We start from the raw sequence: 22,784 nt of genomic DNA, 5'->3' as shown, positions 1-22,784 counted from the left end.
AGAAAGACTGCTCAAACATAAAGGCCCGTTGAATTTGAATGAGAGGTATTTTTAAAGAACTTTAAGATTTAGCGCAAAGAGCGAGGGTTGAGATAGGTGCAGCCCCCTAACAAAGGGAACAATTTCTGCTTGTGTTAAGTCTTAACGATGCTCCTTACTTTCGATTAAAAATTTAGCTTTTTACTTAATTTTCCACCAGGGCAAATGAAACGCGTAGCTTCAAGGGAAAACACCCCAAATTACGGAATAGTCCATTCTTTACAAATATTTATTAGTTGAAGGAACAGGCATGCTGGACCTTGCTAAAGCTTAAATCATCCAAAGAATTTCAATCGATAGGACTGAGGATAAAAATAGAGACATTAACCCTTTCACTCCCCCCTCCACTGCCAAATTCTTAGTAGAAGCGTAAGTTCTTTTCATCTTGTTCAAACCGGAATCATTTAAGGACAAGAGTTCTTCAAGGACTCTTGTCCTTACATTAAGAAGAAGAGTCCTCCGAGGACTCCTGTTCTTACACTAAGAAGAAGTCCTCTAAGGACTCTTGTCCTTACACTAAGAAGAAGTCCTCCAAGGACTCTTGTCCTTACACTAAGAAGAAGTCCTAAAAGGACTCTTGTCCTTACACTAGGATGAAGAGTCCTCCATGGACTCTTGTCCTTACACCAAAAAAAAGAGTCCTCCCGAGGATGCCTGTTCTTTCAGTAAGAAGAAGTCGTTTAAGGACTTTTGTCCTTACACTAAGAAGAAGTCCTCCAAGGCTTCTTGTCCTTACCTGAAGAAGAAGAGTCCTCCAAGGACTCTTGTCCTTGCGCTAAGATGAAGAGCCCTTCAAGGACCCTTGTCCTTACACTAAGAAGATTCCTCCAAGGACTCTTGTATTAACACTAAGAAGAAATCCTCCAAGGACTTTTGTCGTCACATTTAAGAAGAAGAATGCTCCAAGGACTCTTATCCTTACACTAAGAAGAAGTCCTCCAAGTACTCTTGTCTTTACACTAAGAAGAAGAGTCCTCCAAGGACTCTTGTCCTTACACTAAAAAGAAGAGTCCTCCAAGGAGTCACTGCAAAAACGAGCTCAGTCGAAACAATGCAAAAACTAGTACACAATACAAAAAGTTCAAACGATGGAATATCGGTGACACAAGAGTAAAAACAAATATCAAGAAGTCCTGAATCAATGTAAAAACAAGCCAAGTCCAAGCTATGGACTCAATGGGCAAAAAACGAGCTAAACTCTGGCCCAGTGTAAAAAAAATTTATCTTGACTCAGTGTGAAAACAATTGAAATCAAGCGGCCGACAGACTTGGTGCAAAAACAAGCCTATCTCCGTACAACAATGATCTTTTGTATGACAAAAAAAAACTATGCTCTTATTTTCTATGCTAGAAAAAGACTAGGTGCAGGAACGAGAAGTCATGATTTCGAAAATACCGACTCGGTGTAAAAATGAGCAAAGTCCAAGGAAAACCCTGACTCAGTGCAACTCAGAGGCAAGCCTTGATTAAGTGCAAAGTCTAGCTACGTCTAAGCTGGTGAATTTGGACTATTTTGTGCAAAAACGGACAGACCCCCTCAGTAAAAAACAAAGTATGTTCTTATTTGTTAGAAAACAGCGAGACGTCGATTTGGTACAAAAACGAGCCTACCAGCGTAAACACAATCTAGGTCCAATTTGCAAAATTTTAGTCACTCGATGTTAATACAATTTGTCCTGACTCAGCGCTATTAGGTCCAATTTCCAAAATTTTAGTGACTCGGTTTGAAAACGATTCGTCTTGACTCAGCGCTAGAGGTTCAAGCTAGGAAATGACTCGGTAGGTATCAGAAAGCTAGATAATGACTCGGTAGGTATCAGAAAGCTAGATATTTGGAAACTTTTTGGAACCGAAATCACCTAAAAACTTTCAAAGTTTAGGATCGGAGAGACAAAATCAACCAGTAACCCTTCAGAAAAAAACTTAACCACCCCCTAAATTTTTAGGCAGGCATAAAGCATTTTGCTTCAAGCAGAGTCATGAATGGATCTTCTCCAATATGATGGAGAGCCGAGTGGGCCACTGTCAAACATTTCCAGCCCCCAAGCCACTAACATATTTTAGCAGACAGGTATACATGTTGCAGCTTAATTGAGCCAGACTTACAGGAGGATTTTGAACCTATGCGATTGGAGGGATGAAGTGCTTCTGTCACCCAACACCACCAGCCCCCCCCCCCCAATATCTAACTTTTCAGTTGAAAGGTATGGAGGTTTATTTTTCTCTGTGCGATCGGCTAGAAACTTAAGGGGTAAGTACTTGGGCTAACGGGCCATGACATTGATGATTTATAGAGGCAAACACTCCTACTCCAATACTTGAATGAAATGAACTGATTTGCTACAACCTTATGGGGCAAGAATTATGCTAGGCGAATCGATCGAAATTTTGATTAAATATTCAAATTCTGCCAAAAATTTAAATCGCAATTTGGCATTTTATTTTTAAGTACAATTCTTAAGTAGAAAACCTTAAATACTTCATAAATATTGCAACAATTAGAAAATAATATATGTCAATTTAAATATGAAGAGAAATCCATATAATAATGTTCCACAAGAAAACTTTGCAAAGAAAGTCAAGAGCTATTAAAATATCAACCAAGCAGAAATAAAGCAGAGATACAATAAGTTAACTTAAAACAGAAAAAAAATCATTTGTTAAGCCAAACTCGACGAAAAGAAATAACCACTAATAAGCTTAGGACTAGAGCCTCTTAAGCCCAATGGTTCGAGTAGCATTTGCATTTTATCGAAAAAAGTAATAAGTTTTGCGTAGTTTTTCTTTTTCATTATAATATTAAAAATTAAAAGCTCCTTGATTTTCTGGGAATTCTTTTTTTTCATACACTTATTTAAAAAAAATAGTTTAGTTATTCTAAAATAGTCTATTATACTATAGTATAACATAGTCTAATATAATATAGTTTAGTTAGTCTAATGTAGAACATATTCTCATCAATACTTTCTTTTTTTTCTACACGCCCCTTTCAAATACATAAAAAATAAATTAGCTGGTCGTTTATTGATTTGCCATTTCAAGATGTTGCTTCAGAAAAATGTGTGGTATTTCAAAAAGTGCAGCACGACATCTAATTAAGTATAAGTAAACCAATTGAGTGTAATCTAATTAATTAATCTATTTAAGTACCTAATTAAGTCATTCAATTAATTAAATATAATCTGAATATAAGTTGTTTATACTTATGACTGAATCAAATGATGATCTAATCAAAAGCAAAAACAATAACAAGAGAGCCTCTTTTTAAAATAGTAAATTGTATTTACAATTAATTTTCCTCTTCAAACAATAATTTAGTATTTTGAAATGCTAAATTTTAAGTCACAAATGTAATCTTGATTAGTATTTTGATTATTGTTTAGTTGTTATGAAATATGAAACGTCCTTTCGAAATACAAATCATGTTCAGCAAGGCACAAATGATACTCTAGTCTCTAGGGGTTTGAGGGGGCTGTAGCCCCACTCTTAATAGTGTTGCTCAGGTTAAGGCTGACCATTCATTTTACTTTATGTTCGTTTCATGTTTTTATTACTTTATTTTATTTCATTACTTTAATTATTTTACTTTACTTTATTTATTTTATTACTTTATATTACTATATTTGTTAACGATTTAGGTTTTAACATTACCCTTTACATTTCTTTTAAAAAACATTTTTCAGGAAATGATTTACAATAAAGTGACGAAAGATTAGCTATCCTATAAAAAACATAATACATTCTAGCCGTATCTACGCCAACAAGATCGGATCTTATTAATCTCTCATAAATTATCCAAAGATAATCAAACAGTTCATGCTAACGAAATGTAGCAAGGAGCGACCCAGCTGAATAGTAACCTCTAAAAATCTAGTAAAAATCTAGTAAACTCTAAAAATCTAGTAAAAATCTAGTAAACTCTAAAAATCAGAATTTTGAAACCAATAGTTACACCAAAAGAATCGCATTTTAATGCTGATGTTAAATATATAAGTTTCATCAAGTTTAGTTTTACCTACTAAGAGTTGCGAGCCTGAGAAAATTTGCTTAATTTTAGAAAATAGGGGGAAACACTCCTTAAAAGTGACAGAATCTTAACCAAAATCACACCATCAGATTCAGTGTATCAGAGAGCCCTACTGTAGAAGTTTCAAGCTCCTATCTACAAAAATGTTGAATTTTGTATTTTTCATATAAAATTCAACATTTGCGTCTTTATTATTTTTTTTCCTCAGGAATGATTGTATCGACCCAGTGCTCTTAGATTACCATAAGAGGGCTCATTCTGACGGAAATTAAAAGTTCTAGTGTCCTTTTTAAGTGACCAAAAAATTGGAGGATACCTAGGCCCCCTCCCACGCTCATTTTTTCCAAAAGTCACCGGATCAAAATTCTGAGAAATCCATTTTATTCAGCATAGTCAAAAAACCTAATAACTATGATTTTGGGGATGACTTACTCCCTCAAAGTCCCCGTGGGAGGGGTTGCAAGTTACAAACTTTGACCAGTGTTTTACATATAGCAATGGTTATTGGGAAGTGTACAAAAATTTTCAGGTTTTTTCTGGATGGGGGAGGGGTTGAGGGGAGGGTGTTACGTGTAATGACCTTTCCATGGAAAATTTGTCATGGGGGAAGAGAAATTCCATGAAGGCGGCACAGGATTTTTTAGCATTTAAAAAAAATGAAAAAATAAATATGAAACAGTTTTTTTTCAACTGAAAATAAGGAGCAGCATTAAAACTTAAAACGAACAGAAATTATTACGTATATGAGGTGTTCACCTCCTCCTAATACCTCGCTCTTTACGGAAAACTATTTTTAGTAATTTCAACTATTTATTCTACGGCCTTTGTGATTCAGGGATTCAGACACAATTTACGCTTTAGTGTAAAGAGCGAGGTATTAACGAGGGGGAAAACCCCCTCATATAAGTAGTAAAAACTTACGAATATAGAAGTTCGTTATGTAAGTTAATTCGTAAGTTACATAATTTTCACTAATAAAAATGTTCGTAAAACAATAAAAGTTCTAATTGTCTTTTTAAGTAAACCAAAAATGGGAGGGTAACTAAGCCTCCACCTCTGCTCATTTTTTTCTCAAAATCGTCCGATCAAAACAATGAAAAAGCCATTTAGCCAAATAAAAAAAATAATATGCAAATTTCGTTTTAATTATTCACATGCGGAGAGCCAAAATCGAAACATGCATTAATTCAAAAACGTTCAGAAATTAAATAAAAAAAAAAAGTTTTTTTTTAACTGAAAGTAAGGGGCGACATTAAAACTTAAAACGAACAGAAATTACTCCGAATATAAAAGGGGTTGTCCCCTTTTATATAAAATGCACTTCAGAATATGCACTGCTCGTAGATAAGTAAGTTTCTGAATGATCCAACGAAGCAAAAAGACCTTTTTGATGAAGTCTTTAGGTAAACATACTGGTCTTTCTACAATCGTATCAAAATTTAATATTTCAAAATAAAATCATAAAAAAGAAATTCAAAGGTCAGCAACAATAACGGGAGATTCATCTTCTGGTTCTGCTTGAAAATCCCAATTGAAACGCGTCTGCAGGTGTTCCACCATCTTATCTGCCTTGTCTCTTAACTTCTTTAAGCTGCTCCCCTTCTCTTTCTTTACCACATTTATTTCTCTTATGTTAGAAAACAATGTTCTAAGTGAGTGGACAAGGAAATTATCTTGAGAAACTATGTCAACAAAAAAATCTTCAGACACTTCGGAAAGCTAAAAGAAAAAAAATAATTAACTTTTCAGAAAGTTATCGCAGACTGTAGCCAAGAAAGTAGACTCAAGAGTGAAAGATGACAAAGAAAGTGATGACTTTTTTTTTATGACAAATTAAGAGATTAAATACTATGCCATTAAAGATAAAAAAAATAAAATAAAAATATATAATTTCACATGCATACAATAAGTCTTATCTAGCTTATGCTTGTCACAGTTTAGGGTGGGGAGGATCTAAAATCCTTCCTTTGTCCCCTAATAGTAGTTTTTTCAAACAAAATAAAGAGCAACAAAGAAAATTAAGAACAGAGACTATCCTGGATGCCAAGGGACCCCCCCCTCTCTCAGCCCCGCTATTTACGTTAAAATGTTTGAGTCTTCTCCAATACTTTTTGGGGAAAATGCTCTAACACAAGGGCTACGCGAATTGAATGAAAAATATTTCCACAATGCTTCACTGGAACGCATTTTGTTGCATATTTGCTTCAAACAACAAAATTACCGGAACAAGTGTTGGTAACAGTTAAACAAAACGCTTGGAATTACCAGCTAACTATATTTATCAAAAATGATATCAGTGAAGCAAAAAGCTTTTGTGGAAGTTTTGTGAAATACAAAACGTCGAAGGAAAGAGCTAGAGCTCGAGGGAGGGGGCAACCACAATCAAATAAATTTCTGTTCACTTCAAGCTTTATTGTCACTCTTCTGAAAGATTTTTTTTTTACTTTATCTCCTAAGGAAGGGCGCATCCAGGGTTTTTTTCGGAAGGTGTTTTACGAAAAAACACATAAATATTCGTTTATATGTATTTTTGTTTCGTTTTTACGAGCCGAGCAGAGGTTTGGGGGGAGGGGTTTCAAACCCTGTAATATCCCTCTGGAAACAACCTTGCTTCTAAGCATGTAATCAGATAGAGAATTATGTTTCTTTGTTTCTGAACTAAAGCAGTTGTTATTAGGAATTTTCCAGTTGGGAGACGTGGAATTCAAACAGAATCTGTTTGTAAATTATAACCAAAGCAGAGGACTTAACTTTTCTTCAGAGATATGGGTGTTTTATTCTGAAATTCTTTTTTTTCTTCAACAGAACAGATGTTTTCTTTCAAATTAATGACATTAGTTTTCTCAGTTTTTTCTGGTCTCTTTTTATTAGATTTTATGTTGTTTACAATTCAAAAAGATAACTCAATTTACTGCCTTTGGAAAACATTGAGTAAAGTCACGAAAATATGTAAGTATCGTCAAAGGTAACGAAGCTCTGGTAATAATGCACTTTTCAAAGTAGAATACTTATTCGTTTATTGCGTAATGATATAGTTCGAACGAAAATTTATCTCAAAGTGTTTCAAATAAAGAATGTCGTAAATCCATTTTCAGAAATAAAACACAAATTGATAGATTTATTCGATAATAAACACAACAATAAATTTAAACAAAAAAGACAAGTACATTATCACATTCCGCCTACAAGCAAGGGCCTATCAAATATTTTCGTTCGGGAGTTGGGATCATTTTGTTCAGGGGAAATAGAAAAAAACTTAAAAAACACATTAAAAATTTGTTTATATACATTTAGTTACATTTTCACGAGTCGGAAAAAATTGGGGGGCGGTTGAGACTCAGTACCCCCCCCTCTCCCCACGGATACGGCCTTGCCTGTAAGGCTCTATGGCCGTGATTACATAGAGAGAAACAACATATAAACACGCAAGAAAACATACTAAAAAAAAAAAAAGACGAACTTACGCCCACTGTCCACCGAAACAAAGCCAAGCGAAGTTCCATGCGCAATAAACTATATCAACATACAATCCAAAACTCGAAAATCAGATTTTTTTTTTCATGCTTTTTCTGAAGCTATCAAACGAGTGACTCGGGCAGGATATTTCAGGCAACATGAGAAGCAGTGATAAGGCCGACCTGACTGACGTAGTGAAATGAACTCTTATTCTGAGTGACTGGAATTCGAATGTTAAAAGGAACAAGAATACTTGATACCCTTGAAATATGCTTTAAGCACAAATTTCCAATGGAAGGTAATAGTACAAGAACGAGCACAAAGTGACACAATAAAAAGTGGGAACTTTAATTTTTACTGATGAAAATACGGAACTAAACATCGATGACAAGACACTTTAATCTCCCATATTAGATGTCACAAGAATCCACCGATGGAAGTACATTGACAGGATCTAGGAATGGGAGACCACAGAATCACAAATACAGCCCTACATTGGGAACCACGGGGATCCTATTGTTGAAGGAGACCAAAAACACCCCCAAGCACGTCTACAACAACGATTTGCAAAACATCCACACCGCCTTCTAACTTGAATGCACAAAACCGCGGAAGCGGATTAAAGATACGACGCATGGTTGGTTGCTCCTTTTTGATGCCCTGGCTTTGGAGGCACAGGTGAAATTAAGGTCTAAATTCGAGGGTATGGAGTTGTGTTGAGGGAAACCGTATAGTGAAGACGGGAGCTGTGTAGATGCGTAGTTTCAGATAAGAGTCTATACCCATACCTTCTTTAAGCAAGGCAATGTAAAAATGCAAGTTGTTTTCATTTATGTCTAATGGAGGAACATAATGCATGAAAGTGATGCTTCAAATATTAATACAATGCCTTTGCTATTTCCTTTGAAACTTTGACTTTTTTGCTTTTGTTTTTTAAACTGATTGCGTTTTATTTTCACTTTTTTAAACTAGACAGCATTTTATTTTCATTTTTTAAAACTTGACAGCGTTTTATTTACAATTTTTTAGAACTTGACATCGTTTTTTTTAATCCTTTCTATCCTCTTTTAAATTGGTCAAGATTTAAAAGTAAAAAAATCCAATGCATCTGAAAACAATCTGACAAGACGTTGAGTTATAGAGGTTATGAGTCGCAAAGGCCTGTTAATGACTAACTGATCTAGCTGTACATTTCCACAGAGCAGTAATAAAGCTGTTTACAAAGAATTAAATAAGAAAATAAGTTTTATTTTTTCAAAGGAAGGTAAAGAGCGATATTATAACTTAAAACATACAGAAATTACTCGCTCGTTAGCCCCCGTTCTATATGCTAAAGTTTGTAGTACTATGCAGAAAGCACTTATAACTGCAAAAAAATGTAGTCTATGGGTACTTGCAAGCGTTTTAATTACCAATAGACTTTTAAAACATCTGGACCCAAAATTCTATTATTTGAAATAAATACGAATCAATAAGCCCTTCTATTGGCGACGCATTGTCAAGACATACTTTGTGTCCAATTTCAATTATCCTTGTGCATCAGCAGTCGTTGTTAAAGTATTGGGGACAAGTCCAAACTTTATGGCAAATTTTTTACTTTTTATTTTCATTTGAACTTTTTTTTTCATTTCTATACGTTTTTAGTACCAGGCCAGGGGTTACCTTGAATTTAAGGAGGCCTAACATCCCCTCAAATCCGACCCTTTAAATCGAAGTTTTAAATTTTGCAGAAGAATTCTTCGAAGAAAACAGCTCAATTAGTAAATTTTCTTTCAAATAAGCCCAATAGTACAAACTGACCTATTGTCTCTCCAGTAAGAGGGGAGCTTCCGCAGTATTTTCCTGCATCGTTATCTCTTCTTATAATTAATAAGGACACTATATCTTCAAAAGTTCATTCGTATGAACCATCTTTTCATAATCTACAAATACCGACTATGGATGGTCACATGCGTGATCATCCTTCTCTGGAAAAATCCAAAATTTCAATTTTGTCAATACTGGCCCTAGGGTTCTTGTACATGTTGAATTTTATTCCATAGCTTTCATCAAGATCACACCCCTGTCTGGAGCAGTTTAATTTCAATTTCTAAAATTAAGTAAATTTTTACGTTCTTATAGCTTTTGATGAGCAGCTTTAAGATTAATATACCTTGCACATTTAGAATCAGCATAAACATTACACTTTGTGGTTGCATATATGAGGCGAGGCAAAGGAAAATACCCTCCCTACGTCAGCCCCCTTTTTTACATTCAAGTCTAATACTAGTATATCATTTGTTTTTTTTTTTCCTAAATTAGCGGTACCAGGTACAATTAATATTTGATTTGCTGCTAGTGTTTCACATTGCTCCATGACAAGATTTTAGATGACTGTTGAATCTTCTTTTGAAGGAGTCGACACAGAAACTTTAAGGAATAATGTCCCCGAGAAATTCTTTCCGAATCGAATCGTAACACTGGATGAAACTGTTCTTCAACTACTATGTTCTCGGTGTGTCAACCTTAAGAAGGCTGGACCGAAATGTGAGTCTTCGTGTCTGTCTTGTCGATTGAAAAATGGACGAAACAATACGACAAAGCTATAGAAAAGGAGAAAACAGCCGCAATCACTTATAGACAACAGACATCTTAGAACATTGTAGAAACCATCGACGCTACATCAAACCTTTCCCTAACAGACTGGAGAGAATCATGGGGGACGATTGGACATGCCCTATTAGCCCTATAATTTGGAACACCAGTATACAGCGGGCATCCATGCTAGGCGATGGGCCTAATGCAACACTTGCAGCAATATTTCGAGTGTAATAATCATCCCTAAAAACCCTACCCCTTCAAATATTTATCAGAAGGAGAGTTCTAAAATATCAAAATGAACTGTAGGGTCACCAATTCAAAGCATTTCAAAGGAAGTTCTTCTATCAGAATTCATGAATATATATTTAACCGTAGAGTGAAAAGACACTCCCATAAAATCAACGATAATTTACCATGTGAGAATCCCGATAAGTCCAAAAACATTTACCTCCTATATATCCCAAAAATCACTAGAAATCTTGAAAAAGTATGCACACAAAATAATCTGTATGTTGTATTTACCAATAATTTAAAAATCATCAATCTCCTAAATTCTGGTAAAGATAAGACTCCAGTTACTCGCCAAAGAGGTGTCCATCAAATACCATGCGACTGTGGCAAAATTTATGCAGGGAGAACCCACCAGAATTTCGAGAAACGCCTACAACAACATAAAGATGATATCACCAAAGCTCTGAATTCTAATATTACTTCTGTTTCTTTTGATTCAGCTTTAAGCAGCCATGTTTTCGAAAACCCTAGCCACAAAATACTTTTTGAAGAATCCGCCATTATTAGCAATGATTTAGGTATAAAGCAAGTTGTTCGAGAAGCAATTGAAATCAGACTCAAGATTAATAATAATATTTCCTTAAATAGGGATTTAGGAGAATATTCACTGAATGCTCTATACATAAATTTAATTAAAAATGACCTTACTAAATATTATCAAAAACCAATAAATATTAACACATAACCTGTCGCAAATAGATCTATAAGATCAGCAGCGAAAAAAGCTAGGCTGGCATTAAAAACGTGTTTGTAAATCATTTTCTTTCACTTCAATGAATTGCCTCGTTTCATAACAATTTATTTATCAGTCCTGGTTGAACGTTGCTGAGGTAAGGATGCTGGGACTGTTTTGAAAAACTGTTCATTTCAGTTTTATTGATTTTATCTTCTTGTAAGTTGTTTTTTCTTATTTGTTTTGCTGAGGACGGCCCTTGGACATAGGGCCGAAATATTCGTTCTAATTTGTTTTCCACTGTCTTGAAAAAATTCCCTATTGTTCTTCTTGTTTTTGTGTTTGATTAAAATATTTCCTGAAATAAGAGGGTAAGTTATTATACCGCAGTACCCATATTACAGGCTTAGTCCAAAAATATTCTAGGAAATGAAAAGAGATAAGGGATTAACTCCACCCCCCTCCAAACCACTATCTATGTTTGTCTGCAGGTACACAAGTTATTCCCATATAACCCATTTTTTGCGGGGATATAAACCCATTTTTTGCGGGGAGGGGCCTTCAGGCACCCCCCATACACATAAAAAGATCCACTGGCCCTTCTCCATAACAGCTGATGCCCAATAATATACCGAAATACATAATCTTATCATGCGTTAAATAAATAAACTTAGCTAAATGAAGTTTTAAAGCAACGTGCATCTTTCAAAACAAATGCACCATCGCGCAGTATGATTTTATCTGAAAATGAGAAGCTCATACATAGTTTTTGGATAATTTAAAATCAATTGGCTATCTCAGAATTTTCAAACAATCTTTTTTGCTACTTAAAAAGAGCAGTAGAACGTTCAATTTCCGTTTAAATGAGTCTTCTCTTGATGTTGTAAGACCATTGGTTTAATATTATCACGACTTGGAAAAAAAACAAAAAACAAGTAAAAATGAAAACACACATCCGTAATCAACCCTCTCGGAAAAAATACAAATTTATTTTCCCATAGATAGGGGCCTGGAAGCTCTGCAACAGGGTTCCCTGATATGTTGAATTTTACGTTGTATTTTTATCGAGACCAGCCGCCGCTTGGGTATGTTCTCCCCTTTTACGAAAATCAGGAAAATTTTCTCAGGCTTTTTACTTTTGGTGGGTAACTTTAAACATAATTAAAAAAAAGCCATAATTACCATAATGTCAATTCTTTTAATGTATATTGTTATCAAAACTCCTTTTTGTTTATTATTTCGGTTCCATTTGCACAAGTTACTCCTTACTTACAGTTCGTTCCCACAAACTGTTTAATAATGCTGAAAACTCACATGGTGAACTCACTCGGTTGTCTTAAACTCGAAAACATTATGAACAAAAAAAAAAAAAAAAAAAAAAAAAAAAAAAAAAAAGATCAGCCGCAGTTCAAAGTTGCTCGATGATATGGGACATTGTGAGTGTTGTTGCTATCTAATGAGCTTTGGACGGCCTTGGAAAAATTTCTTTGATTTTTGATGGTCACATTCCCCCAGATAGATACAGAACTGCTGGAATTTATGAATAACATAATAATTCTTTCCAAGAAAAGTAACATTAAAGCAATTTTCTTTTTTAAAGGGTTCATAAAGTTTCGTTTCGTTTAGCCGTTCGTGCATGCATGCTCTCACATCTGCACACCGACCAGAGACTCTTCTTGTAAATGTACAGAGACCAATCTTGTAAGTATGAAATTGTAAAAATAGTTAAAAAAAAAACAGATGTTACTAATACATCAAACGGTTTAAGACCACATTAGATGCCGTACTAAAGGAAAATTATACCACTTTAGATTGCTTTTCAAAGGCACTGACATAAAGATAAACATTTTCAACAGCCATACTAATTTAAAACTGCTTAAATACAAGAACATTTACATGGTAGGACAACGGCCGAACAGCATTCTTCCATGGGAGACTAAAAGTGATTATTAAGTGCCAAAACCTTGATGTTTTCGGAAAACAAGGCCATTTTTCGTAATTCATTGTACAAAAAATTAAGCCTTTCCACCTCCCCGGAAAAGTTGTCGTGGGCCCTCTCCCTTGAAATCGCACTTTCTTGTACAGACACTTTTCTTAGAATGAAGATAAATGGAGACGTCTTTAGGGTGAAGATTGGGAAAATTTCCTTCTCTTATATGCCACTTTTCTGGATTTCACTCCACGTATCCAGGTCCAGGCGTCCACTTTAAACAGTAATAGAATTTCAGGCACAACTCAAGATGCCGTTTCTATTTTAAAAATAGAGGGAAGTACAATAGCAAAACCGAGAACAAACCTAACAATTACTTAAACTGTTTTAAGTTCAAGTTTTATTCTCATATTAACAATGTATTGGAAAACCGGAGATATAAACCTAGACAAACTTAGAACAGTAGTCTATGTAACCAGAGAGGCACTAGAATGGAAAAGAAAACAAAAAGCATAAGAACTGTTTAAACAAACTCAAGTTACGAAAGTAAAACAGTTCAAAATAGGGATGATACCTTTTTATTGACAGTGAATAGATATAAAATTATTTAACTGGATATTTCGAACACATATACAGTGTTCATCATCAGCAATAAAACTAAAAGACATGAATAAAAATAAACAAAATTTATACCTAATAAACTAATTATATATAGTTTATTGGTCTTATTTTTTTCAATGCAACAGCCGAGGCAAATCTCTTTGACCTTTTCGGTTCCGGTTCATTAGAATTATCTGACATATTACGTGGACAGAGGGAATAGCTCTTAGGTTAGGTGATATTTACTTTATTTGACCTCAGTAAATTATCATAAATTGAGTTCAATCCAAATTCACCTGTATCTCTGTTTATGAAATTATTCTTGAATAGAATTTTTTTAATTTCGATTGTTTCCCTGAAAGTTTGCTTTAAACCTTGGTCCCTAGAAATCAAAGAAACATTTTCAAACAAAATAAAATGATTCGGAAAATTAAAGATATGCTCCGAGAGGGCCGACGTGAAATCTTCAGGTTTGGTATTTTGCTTTAAAGACGATGAAATAGAATTATGATGTTGTAGCAATCTCGTCTTAAATTCTGGTTAGTACGTCCCACATAAGAGCTTCCACAAGTACATGGGATTTTACAAACCCATATTTTGTATCATCCCTACTTTGAACTGTTTTACTTCCGTCATGGAAAGGCAGTGTGGTCTTCGAAGTTATCAAACTCAAGTTCTTTCTCACAGTCATTACATTGGCAAACTCAAATGTAGGCATTGGCAAACTCAAAACTCAACTGCTTGCCAATATTATTACCAATGTTGCAATATTGCTAAAAACTTATGCTTCATTAAGTTCCATTTCAGGTTTTGTAAGTAACGTTTGGGTTACTAAGTAATAGTAGCTGCAGCGTTACTAATGGGACGTTACTAGGCAGTGACTTATTAAAGTTAATTTTTAGCGCCCCATTAACTTCAATTAACTAGGTACTACTAGGTAGATAATTAACAGCATTTACTGAGATGTCTGTACTATGTTGGGAGATACGTTTTTTTACGGTTGGCTCGATAGTACGACGGGGATTAATATTCTAGATTCAGTACATAAACAATAATTTAAATAAAGAAACATCTAAAAAATATCCAAACAACTCATTCAAAAAAGCGCTTGAACGGGTCTCAGTTCTATGACGAAGGACATAGCCAGTTCTATTGAAAATAATAACAATTTAAAAAACTAAAACTGCCCGCCCTAGTTTGAATTTTATTGCAGTTTAATAGTAGTAATAGCCAACGCTTTTTCTACGCTTATTTAAACGCTTATAAAGACTAAGCTTTTTAACGCTTATTTTGCTTCGCCTTTGGCTATGTCTAAGTTTAAGATAACACGTTACTAGCAAAAAAGGACAACCTCACTTGGTGGTTAAATGTACGCAAAAACCTTCTATCTATCAAGGCTATATCAGCTTATGTTTACAAACATTCTGAGAGAATGAGCACGCCTCATCTTTTTGGTAGGCATGTTTTCATAATTAAGGCCAGTGTCTTAATTTATGTGTTATTAAATGAGTGTTATCACAAAATGTCTACATAATTAAGCGATTTTAAGTTGAAACATCTGGAGGAGTCGGCCTACTAAAATCAAAATGGACTATAAACTTACAAAATATATTAAAACAGACTGACTAATTCATTTACAAACAGCAACTACAGATAATCACTTACAACAACCGTCAAGGGAAGGAAACAAAGCGACTGATAAAAGATGGCAGGAATTCATTGACTCTAAACCAATTAATCAATAATTAAAAAACAAAAATGAATATGCTCTCTCTCACCATACCTTTACCAAACAAGAAATCTAAATAATAAAACTATAATTCTTCATTCAGAAAACGCTTATTTAATATATTTCTAAATAAATCTATGTGCCCAGCCCCTCAAGTGCCAGTCGGAGTATTATTCCGAATTTCCTGGGCTAAATAACGGCACATGGCACATGTGCCATAGACATGTGCCAAATAACGGCACATGACACATGAAGCCGACACATGTCTCGATACTTAACTATGGAATCATCAGCATTTCAACAATCAAACGATATATTTTTAAATATTTTAAACAGTTTAAATATAGAAACACCAAGAAGGAACTGTCAAAAATCACATCACGTCCTTAAAGTTAACAGCCAACACCCGTCAGATAAAACTAGTGGCACCACTGGTAACTAATCAATAACATAAACACAAATAGTGATTTGTTCAAAGAATCAAGGGTCTCTTTCACAACCCTCTTTGGAAAAAACAAATACAAATGAAAACTTAAAAACCAGAACAAAAAAAATGAAAAGAACGACGATTCTGAAAACCGTAAATGAAAAAATAAAAGTCAACAATAAAAGACGAGAATATTCTGATCCTATCACTGAGGACCTTCATCAACAGTGGAAAATAGAACAACAAGAAGACAACAAGGTCAAATAAACCGCAGGACAAAGCAAACAGGAGACGATAATCACAAACAAGACGAGAAGGCCCAAACAAGAGGTCACACAATGAGATAATCTAAATTTAAAGAATTATCAAGTGAAGAACCGTTAAGTGCTTAGCATCAATAATTTATTCAAATATGGAAAAAAAAACAACCAAAAAAAGTAAGATGTTTTTTTTAGGAAACAAAAAGGAATTAATTTCCTTAGAAGAACTTGTAGATTAAATTCACTTTCAGACAGTCTTTATTTTATAATAAAAGTAGTTTGTGATTCCGATAAAAAAACAAAACAAACAAGTCTCAAAATTAAAAACCGACCCCCTCGGGAAAAATCACAAATGCCAGCTAACGACTCTCAGTCCTACTGCAATGTTATCTTTTTTTTTTTTTTTTTTAATTCAACTAAGGAGTATTAAAGTATTTATAGCGATAGTGTTGCAAGCCTTTAAAGCTCAACTGGGTAGCATTATACTGCCATCCCGCTAAGAAGCAGTTTTCAATTTTCATGAGAACCATTCTAAGCGTCAAAGATCCATTTTCTTCACTTCCCTACATTCTTTTTGGGAACCACTAACTTACTGTACCTGCACCTGGCATAAACCCCGTTACCATTCAACTCTATTGAAGGCCACTCGATACCTTAAGAATCATTTCGCAAGCCTCAGCGTGTTCTGACCGTCTCAAGCCCAAAGGTTCCGTTAGCGAATTTTCACAAAACCACAGAGAGCTCCCAAAATAATATTGGTAAAAATTTATAGGGGATCTTAAATGTGTCAACAGTTCAAAAAACTAAACAGAGGCCAGTTTAAAATAAAGAAAAAAAATATAATATTTTACTAATTGTAAAGAAAAACGATATCTATTCAATGTACCAATAGTATTCCCCTGTGTTGGCAAGGTTTTCAATCTGGTAGCACGATAGGGAACTCCCAAATATGTCAAATTACTAAAATGATACTTCCCTTTAGATAATTAATAACATTTTCCAATCATGTATGCTATATAATTTTTAGCGACTGCCCTTTCCTGAACTTTAAAAAGAAAATTCAGTTCCGTTTAATCAAAGAGACAAATTTTACTGTTTCTAATGATGTAAGTTGCATTAAATCTGAATAGCTCTATCTCTGGCAAAAAAAAGCGGGAACAGTTAAATAGTTTTTCTAAGATTTCCGGGAACGGAGGTGTTAGCTTTTAGTTTTCTGCCGTTTATTTGAATCTCATCCAAGATCTACGAGTTATCAAAAAATACCTGATTCATTCTAAATAGTTTGGCCGCACAAACTAAAAAATATATAAAGGACGAGATAGGACGATTCTTTAACGTGCCGCACTCTATTAAACATGCGTATCCTTGTCACCTCCCATGGAAATTCTAATCTTTGGCCCTTTACAAATATATTTGTTAGCAGTTGAGGATTAGACAACGTTTTTACGAACAACTAGACATCTAGTTTTCTCCTCAAAGAGATCGACTAGGGAGTACGAACCTGAACATATTAGATATGTCATGTTTTATACATCTCACAACCATTTAAAGCTCAAGCTGGATATTATTTTCCTGGGGGATCACTGCAACATATTTTATGCAATGATTAATATAGATAGCAGTTCAAAATCTTGAACTTCAAATCTAAACCAAATCTACCCTACTTTTCATAGGGTTCAATTTTCATCAGATGGATTCAACCTGGGGCCCTAGGACCCCTTGAAAATTTATAAATAAACCACTAGTTATTTTCACACGAAGATCCTATCAAATCCTATTTAACAAAATAAGCAATATCCAATCTAAAAAAATTTTAAAAATTGGGGAGGGGGTGGACTCTCCTATGCTTAATTGTGATTGAATCAAACCAATGGTCGCAAGAAATCGGAAAGTCATTCATTCATTAAATCAGTAGAACCTTGTATCCTTTTAAGGTATCTAAATACTATTTTATGTTCATATACAATATTCAGCCATTTTACCCAATAGTTTTACAATTGGAGTTCAAATCCGTGACGACAAATAGTACAAGACAGGAGATTATTCAGAATATCTCAAAAACTATTTTTAAGACCTTCTAGTCCCCAGTCATAAGCAACCAAGCGGTCACCGTTGTCCGCCACACAAATATAACCTTCCATTTTCACATAAATAATAAATTTATATGTCTAACTTCAGCAAAAACATATAAATCGGGTGAAACAGAGACAAACTGTTGTTACCAAACATAAATAACTACTAAAAATAAATGTTTTACTAAAAGTAATAATAAAAATAAACAATATAAATAAATAATACAAATAAAAAAATATAAGAAAATGTTTTACTAAAATAAATAAAAATGTTTTACCAAATATAAACAACTACAAAAATATAAACAACTTCAGTTGTCTTATTATGGTAATGGTCAAATAATGAATTAGTATTAAAACTGGAGAGCTAAGAGGGCATGAACTGCCCATAACTGTAAAAAATTGCTTTTATCTTAGAATGAATTTCAAAGAAATTTTTTCTCTTTTGATTAGCCCAACTATATCAAATATTTAACTCTTCAACGTGCGCTATCATCCAATCCGATGAGCGGAAAGTTAGTGGTGGTAGACACCCCGTCTCCTAATTCTAAATGCATATATTTATTTTCTAAAAGCAAATAAACAAAAAGTCTATATAATTAAAAAAACAAGGAGTTAGTCAGATTATCAGTACTTTTTGTTAAAAAAGGTTACGAAAAATGATAGCCTACTCAATTCGTTTAGTGAAATAGCACACTTCCAACATTGTGGCTTGAGAGGAAAGATGGCTCTATATCCCTTTAAGCTAAGTGGGAAAGTTTTCCAGGCACAAGAAAATCAAATAAGTTTGGAAATTAAACATTGTTAAGTGTTTTCAAAGCCTAGGGGAGCCCTAGGAGGCAATTTAGCCCCCTTCCTACTTCTCCCCATTTAACCTGCCTGCTCAAAGGCTAAAGTTTTCTACCCTATTAATTTCTGGCCATATACTATGACAATGTTTTTCCTAGCTTAAAATCCTTATTCGTAATCAGAATTATAAATTGTTTTCTACTTACAAATTTTCTCAGAACACTTCTGAGAAACAAAATGTCTCCCATTATCGCTTTAGAAGCGGGTTTAGCTGATAAATTTGTGTTCCTTGTGAATTAAAAAGTTTATCAAAAGATCAGGCAAAATAAATCTTTACGCTACCACAGAAACAATGAAAAAACTTGACATTTGTAAAATAAAAAAAAGCCTTGAATAACACACACAAAATACTAAATTTGCGCTAGTAATTTATTTATTTGGTCATTTTAACAATTATTTGTATATTTCAAGTATGTGTCTCGTAAATGTATGTTCCATTTCAATTAAATATTACTTAGCTCAACACCGCTGCTGAGACTGCACAATCAGTTTCAAATGAAAGTTTCACAGAAAATTTGCAAGACAAATAAACATATGGAAAAATAGCTTTAATCCTAATGTGCAAGATGAAGGAAATTTGGGCAACTTAATATCCAATGGCCTACTTCATACGCATAAACATTAGAAAAACTTATTTACTATAAAATATTTTATTTTATAGGACCTACCATTTATTAATTAATCCTTTGTCTGTCAGGACAGGGGTTCGAATCTTAGGTGTCGCTGGTTATTTTGGTTTAGAACGTGAGTAAGTGGTGTGACTCTGTAAGCTCAGCCAGAGTCGACCCAGCTATAAATGGGCACCTGGAGGAATTTATGGGAAAAACATGGGAATTGTCGAAAAATTTGCTCCTAACCACGCATTGCACTCCCGGCCGAAGACAGAAAATCAGGAGACCGATACCTGCGCTACAGAGACCATTCGTCAGCATGTGAACAAAAGTTTTTTTTTAAAGTAAGTTTAATTTACTAACATATTAATTTATTAATCACCTAAAGCTTATCTACAATAGTTTATTTTCAGTGTAAATATTATTCAATAATGAATACTTTTAAACTTTAAAAACAAAAACTTATCCGCCTCTTCCACTTTCCGACTTCCAACTACACCAAACAATTAGCGTCATCTTTCCAACACCCAACCTTTAAAAATCTTAGTTTTAAGTAGATGTATCAAATCCTCACGGAGAAGTAACAAAAAGATACGAATTAATTGCGTTATATCAGAGAAAATTCCCAATTTGGTTCTATTCAATATGGATACCAGCGCAAAAATATCTCAATAGATATCCAGTAATAAGCATAATAATATTGGACCTATTCAGCTCTTCAGAATATAAAGAGAAAAAATTCCACAAAAGCGAGAAAAAATTGAGCAGGTTATTATTTGAGGACAAAATCATAATCAGGGACACAAATGCAGGGGAAAAGGTTCATTCGCTTTAATACTCCTGTCAAGAAATTGTCTTTTGCTGCGTATTACTTTGTCTAAGAATTAGATAAAAAATTTAAGGAGGGAGGTGGTTTCAAACCCTGTAGCCCCCCCCTTCCCTCTAGATACGGTCCTACCTAGAAGCTATTAAGAAACACTAATAAAACAAAATGAGGAATTAACAATTACACAATAGCTGAATTTTCTACAGTAAACTCTTTCTTATAGCGATATTTGACAATTTGATTATTACTGAATTTAATTGTTTTATTGATAACAATAACAGAGGGTCAACCATTAATCTGTTCGGCGGCGAAGGGGAGTGGACCCCAAGAACAAGTTTCTAGTGTGTTCAAATTGAGGTTTTTTACCTTCCATTTTTTCAAGGAAAAAAAGAGAGAAAATGATAGAGGGGAAAACAAACATATAAAATACTATATAAAATATATATAAAATACATATAACTTTGTATTATGTATTGCCCTTTTTGTTTCAAACACCAAAACCGACGTCCAAATACAGCAATGTATATTTGTTCTTTTTGTAATGCAAAATAGTGTTTCCTTTTGTTATAATCACCCTTCTTCCTTTTTTCATGTGGGAGCCTCTGGTTACTTCCAAGAGATTTAAGGTAAAGTGTCGAAGAGAAACTGTATTTAAAGTAATCAAACAGTTCGTGGTAACGAACTGTAGTAAGGAGCGACCCGGCTCAATAGTAACCAAAACTCTAAAAAATGGAATTTTGATACCAATAGCTATATCAAAAGAATCGCATTTTAATGCTGGTTTTAAATATATAAGTTTCATCAAGTTTAGTCTTACGCATCAAAAGTTACGAGCCTGAGAAAATTTGCGTTATTTTAGAAAATAGGGGGAAACACCCCCTAAAAGTCATAGAATCTTAACACAAATCACACCATCAGATTCAGCGTATCAGAGAACCCTGTTGTAGAAGTTTCGAGCTCCTATCTACAAAAATGTGGAATTTTGCATTTTTTGCCAGAAGGCAGATCACGGATGCGTGTTTATTTGTTTTTTTTTTTTTTTTGTTTTTTTTTTTTTTTTTTTTTTTTTTTTTTTTCAGGGGTGATCGTATCGACCCAGTTGTCCTAGAATGTTGCAAGAGGGCTCATTCTAACGGAAATGAAAAGTTCTAGTGCCCTTTTTAAGTGACCGAAAAAATTGGAGGGCACCTAGGCCCCCTCCCACGCTAATTATTTTCCCAAAGTCAACGAATCAAAATTCTGAGATAGCCATTTTATTCAGCGTAGTCGAAAAACCTTATAACTATGTCTTTGGGGACGACTTACTCCCCCACAGTCCCCGTGGGAGGGGCAACAAGTTACAAACTTTGACCTGTGCTTACATATAGTAATGGTTATTGGGAAGTATACAGGCGTTTTCAGGAGGATTTTTTTGGTTGGGGGGAGGGGTTGAGAAGAGGGGGATATGCTGGGGGAACTTTCCATCGAGAATTTGTCATGGGAAAAGAAAACTTCCATGAAGGGAGAGCAGGATTTACTAGCATTATTTAAAAAATAAAATAAAAAATAAATGTGAAAAAGCTTTTTCAGCTTGAAGTAAGGAACAGCAATAAAACTTAAAACAAACAGAAATTATTACCCATATAAGGGGCTCACCTCCTTATGATACCTAGCTCTTTACGCTAAAGTATTTTTAGTAATTTGAACTATTTATTCTACGGCTTTTGTGATTCAGGGGTCATTCTTAATGAATTGGGATAAAATTTAAGCTTTAGTGTAAAGAGCGAGGTACTGACGATGGGGCGAATCCCCTCATATATGTAATAAAAACATGAGAATACAAAAGTTCTTTACGTAAGCTAATTTATAAGTTACTTAAATCTTTTACCAATAAAAAGATTCGTAAAAAATTAAAAGTTCTAGTTGCCTTTTTAATTAACCAAAAAACCGGAGGGCAACTAGGCTTCGCCCCCGCTCTTTTTTTCTCAAAATCATTCGATCAAAATTATGAGAAAGCCATTTAGCCCCCCCCCCCAAAAAAAAAAAATATTCAAATTTCGTTTTGATTATTCCTCTGCGGAGAGCCAAAATCAAAACATGCATTGATTCAAAAACGTTCAGAAATTAAATACAAAAAAAAAGTTTTTTCAACTGAAAGTAAGGAGTGACATCAAAACTTAAAACGCACAGAAATTACTTCGTATATGAAAGAGGCTGCTTCCTCATCAACGCCCCGCTCTTTACGCTAAAGTTTGACTCTTTCTCTCAATTCTTCTTTCTAAAACAGTAAAAAACTTTAGCGTAAAGAGCGGGGCGTTGATGAGGAAGCAGCCTCTTTCATATACGAAGTAATTTCTGTGCGTTTTAAGTTTTGATGTCACTCCTTACTTTCAGTTGAAAAAACTTGTTTTTTTGTATTTAATCATATTAAAGGA

At 34.2% G+C, this 22,784-nt stretch overlaps 1 protein-coding gene across 2 annotated transcripts in view; it reads right to left on the bottom strand.

Annotated features, from left to right (window-relative positions):
* Positions 1–5,484: 5,484 nt before the first annotated feature.
* The window catches only part of LOC136036079 (protein AAR2 homolog), a 58,327-nt gene continuing 41,027 nt past the window's right edge, over positions 5,485–22,784 (bottom strand). For both annotated transcript variants that reach the window (XM_065718054.1, XM_065718055.1), the window contains exon 7: positions 5,485–5,785. In XM_065718054.1, coding sequence (XP_065574126.1) covers positions 5,540–5,785 — 246 coding nt within the window. In that variant the 3' untranslated portion in view covers positions 5,485–5,539. The remainder of the gene's footprint in view (positions 5,786–22,784) is intronic.

This window comes from Artemia franciscana, chromosome 15 (genome assembly GCF_032884065.1).
Source record: "Artemia franciscana chromosome 15, ASM3288406v1, whole genome shotgun sequence".
Lineage (NCBI taxonomy): Eukaryota > Metazoa > Arthropoda > Branchiopoda > Anostraca > Artemiidae > Artemia > Artemia franciscana.
Note: the sequence above shows the minus strand (reverse complement) of the source record. Positions and strands in the feature narration are given on the sequence as shown.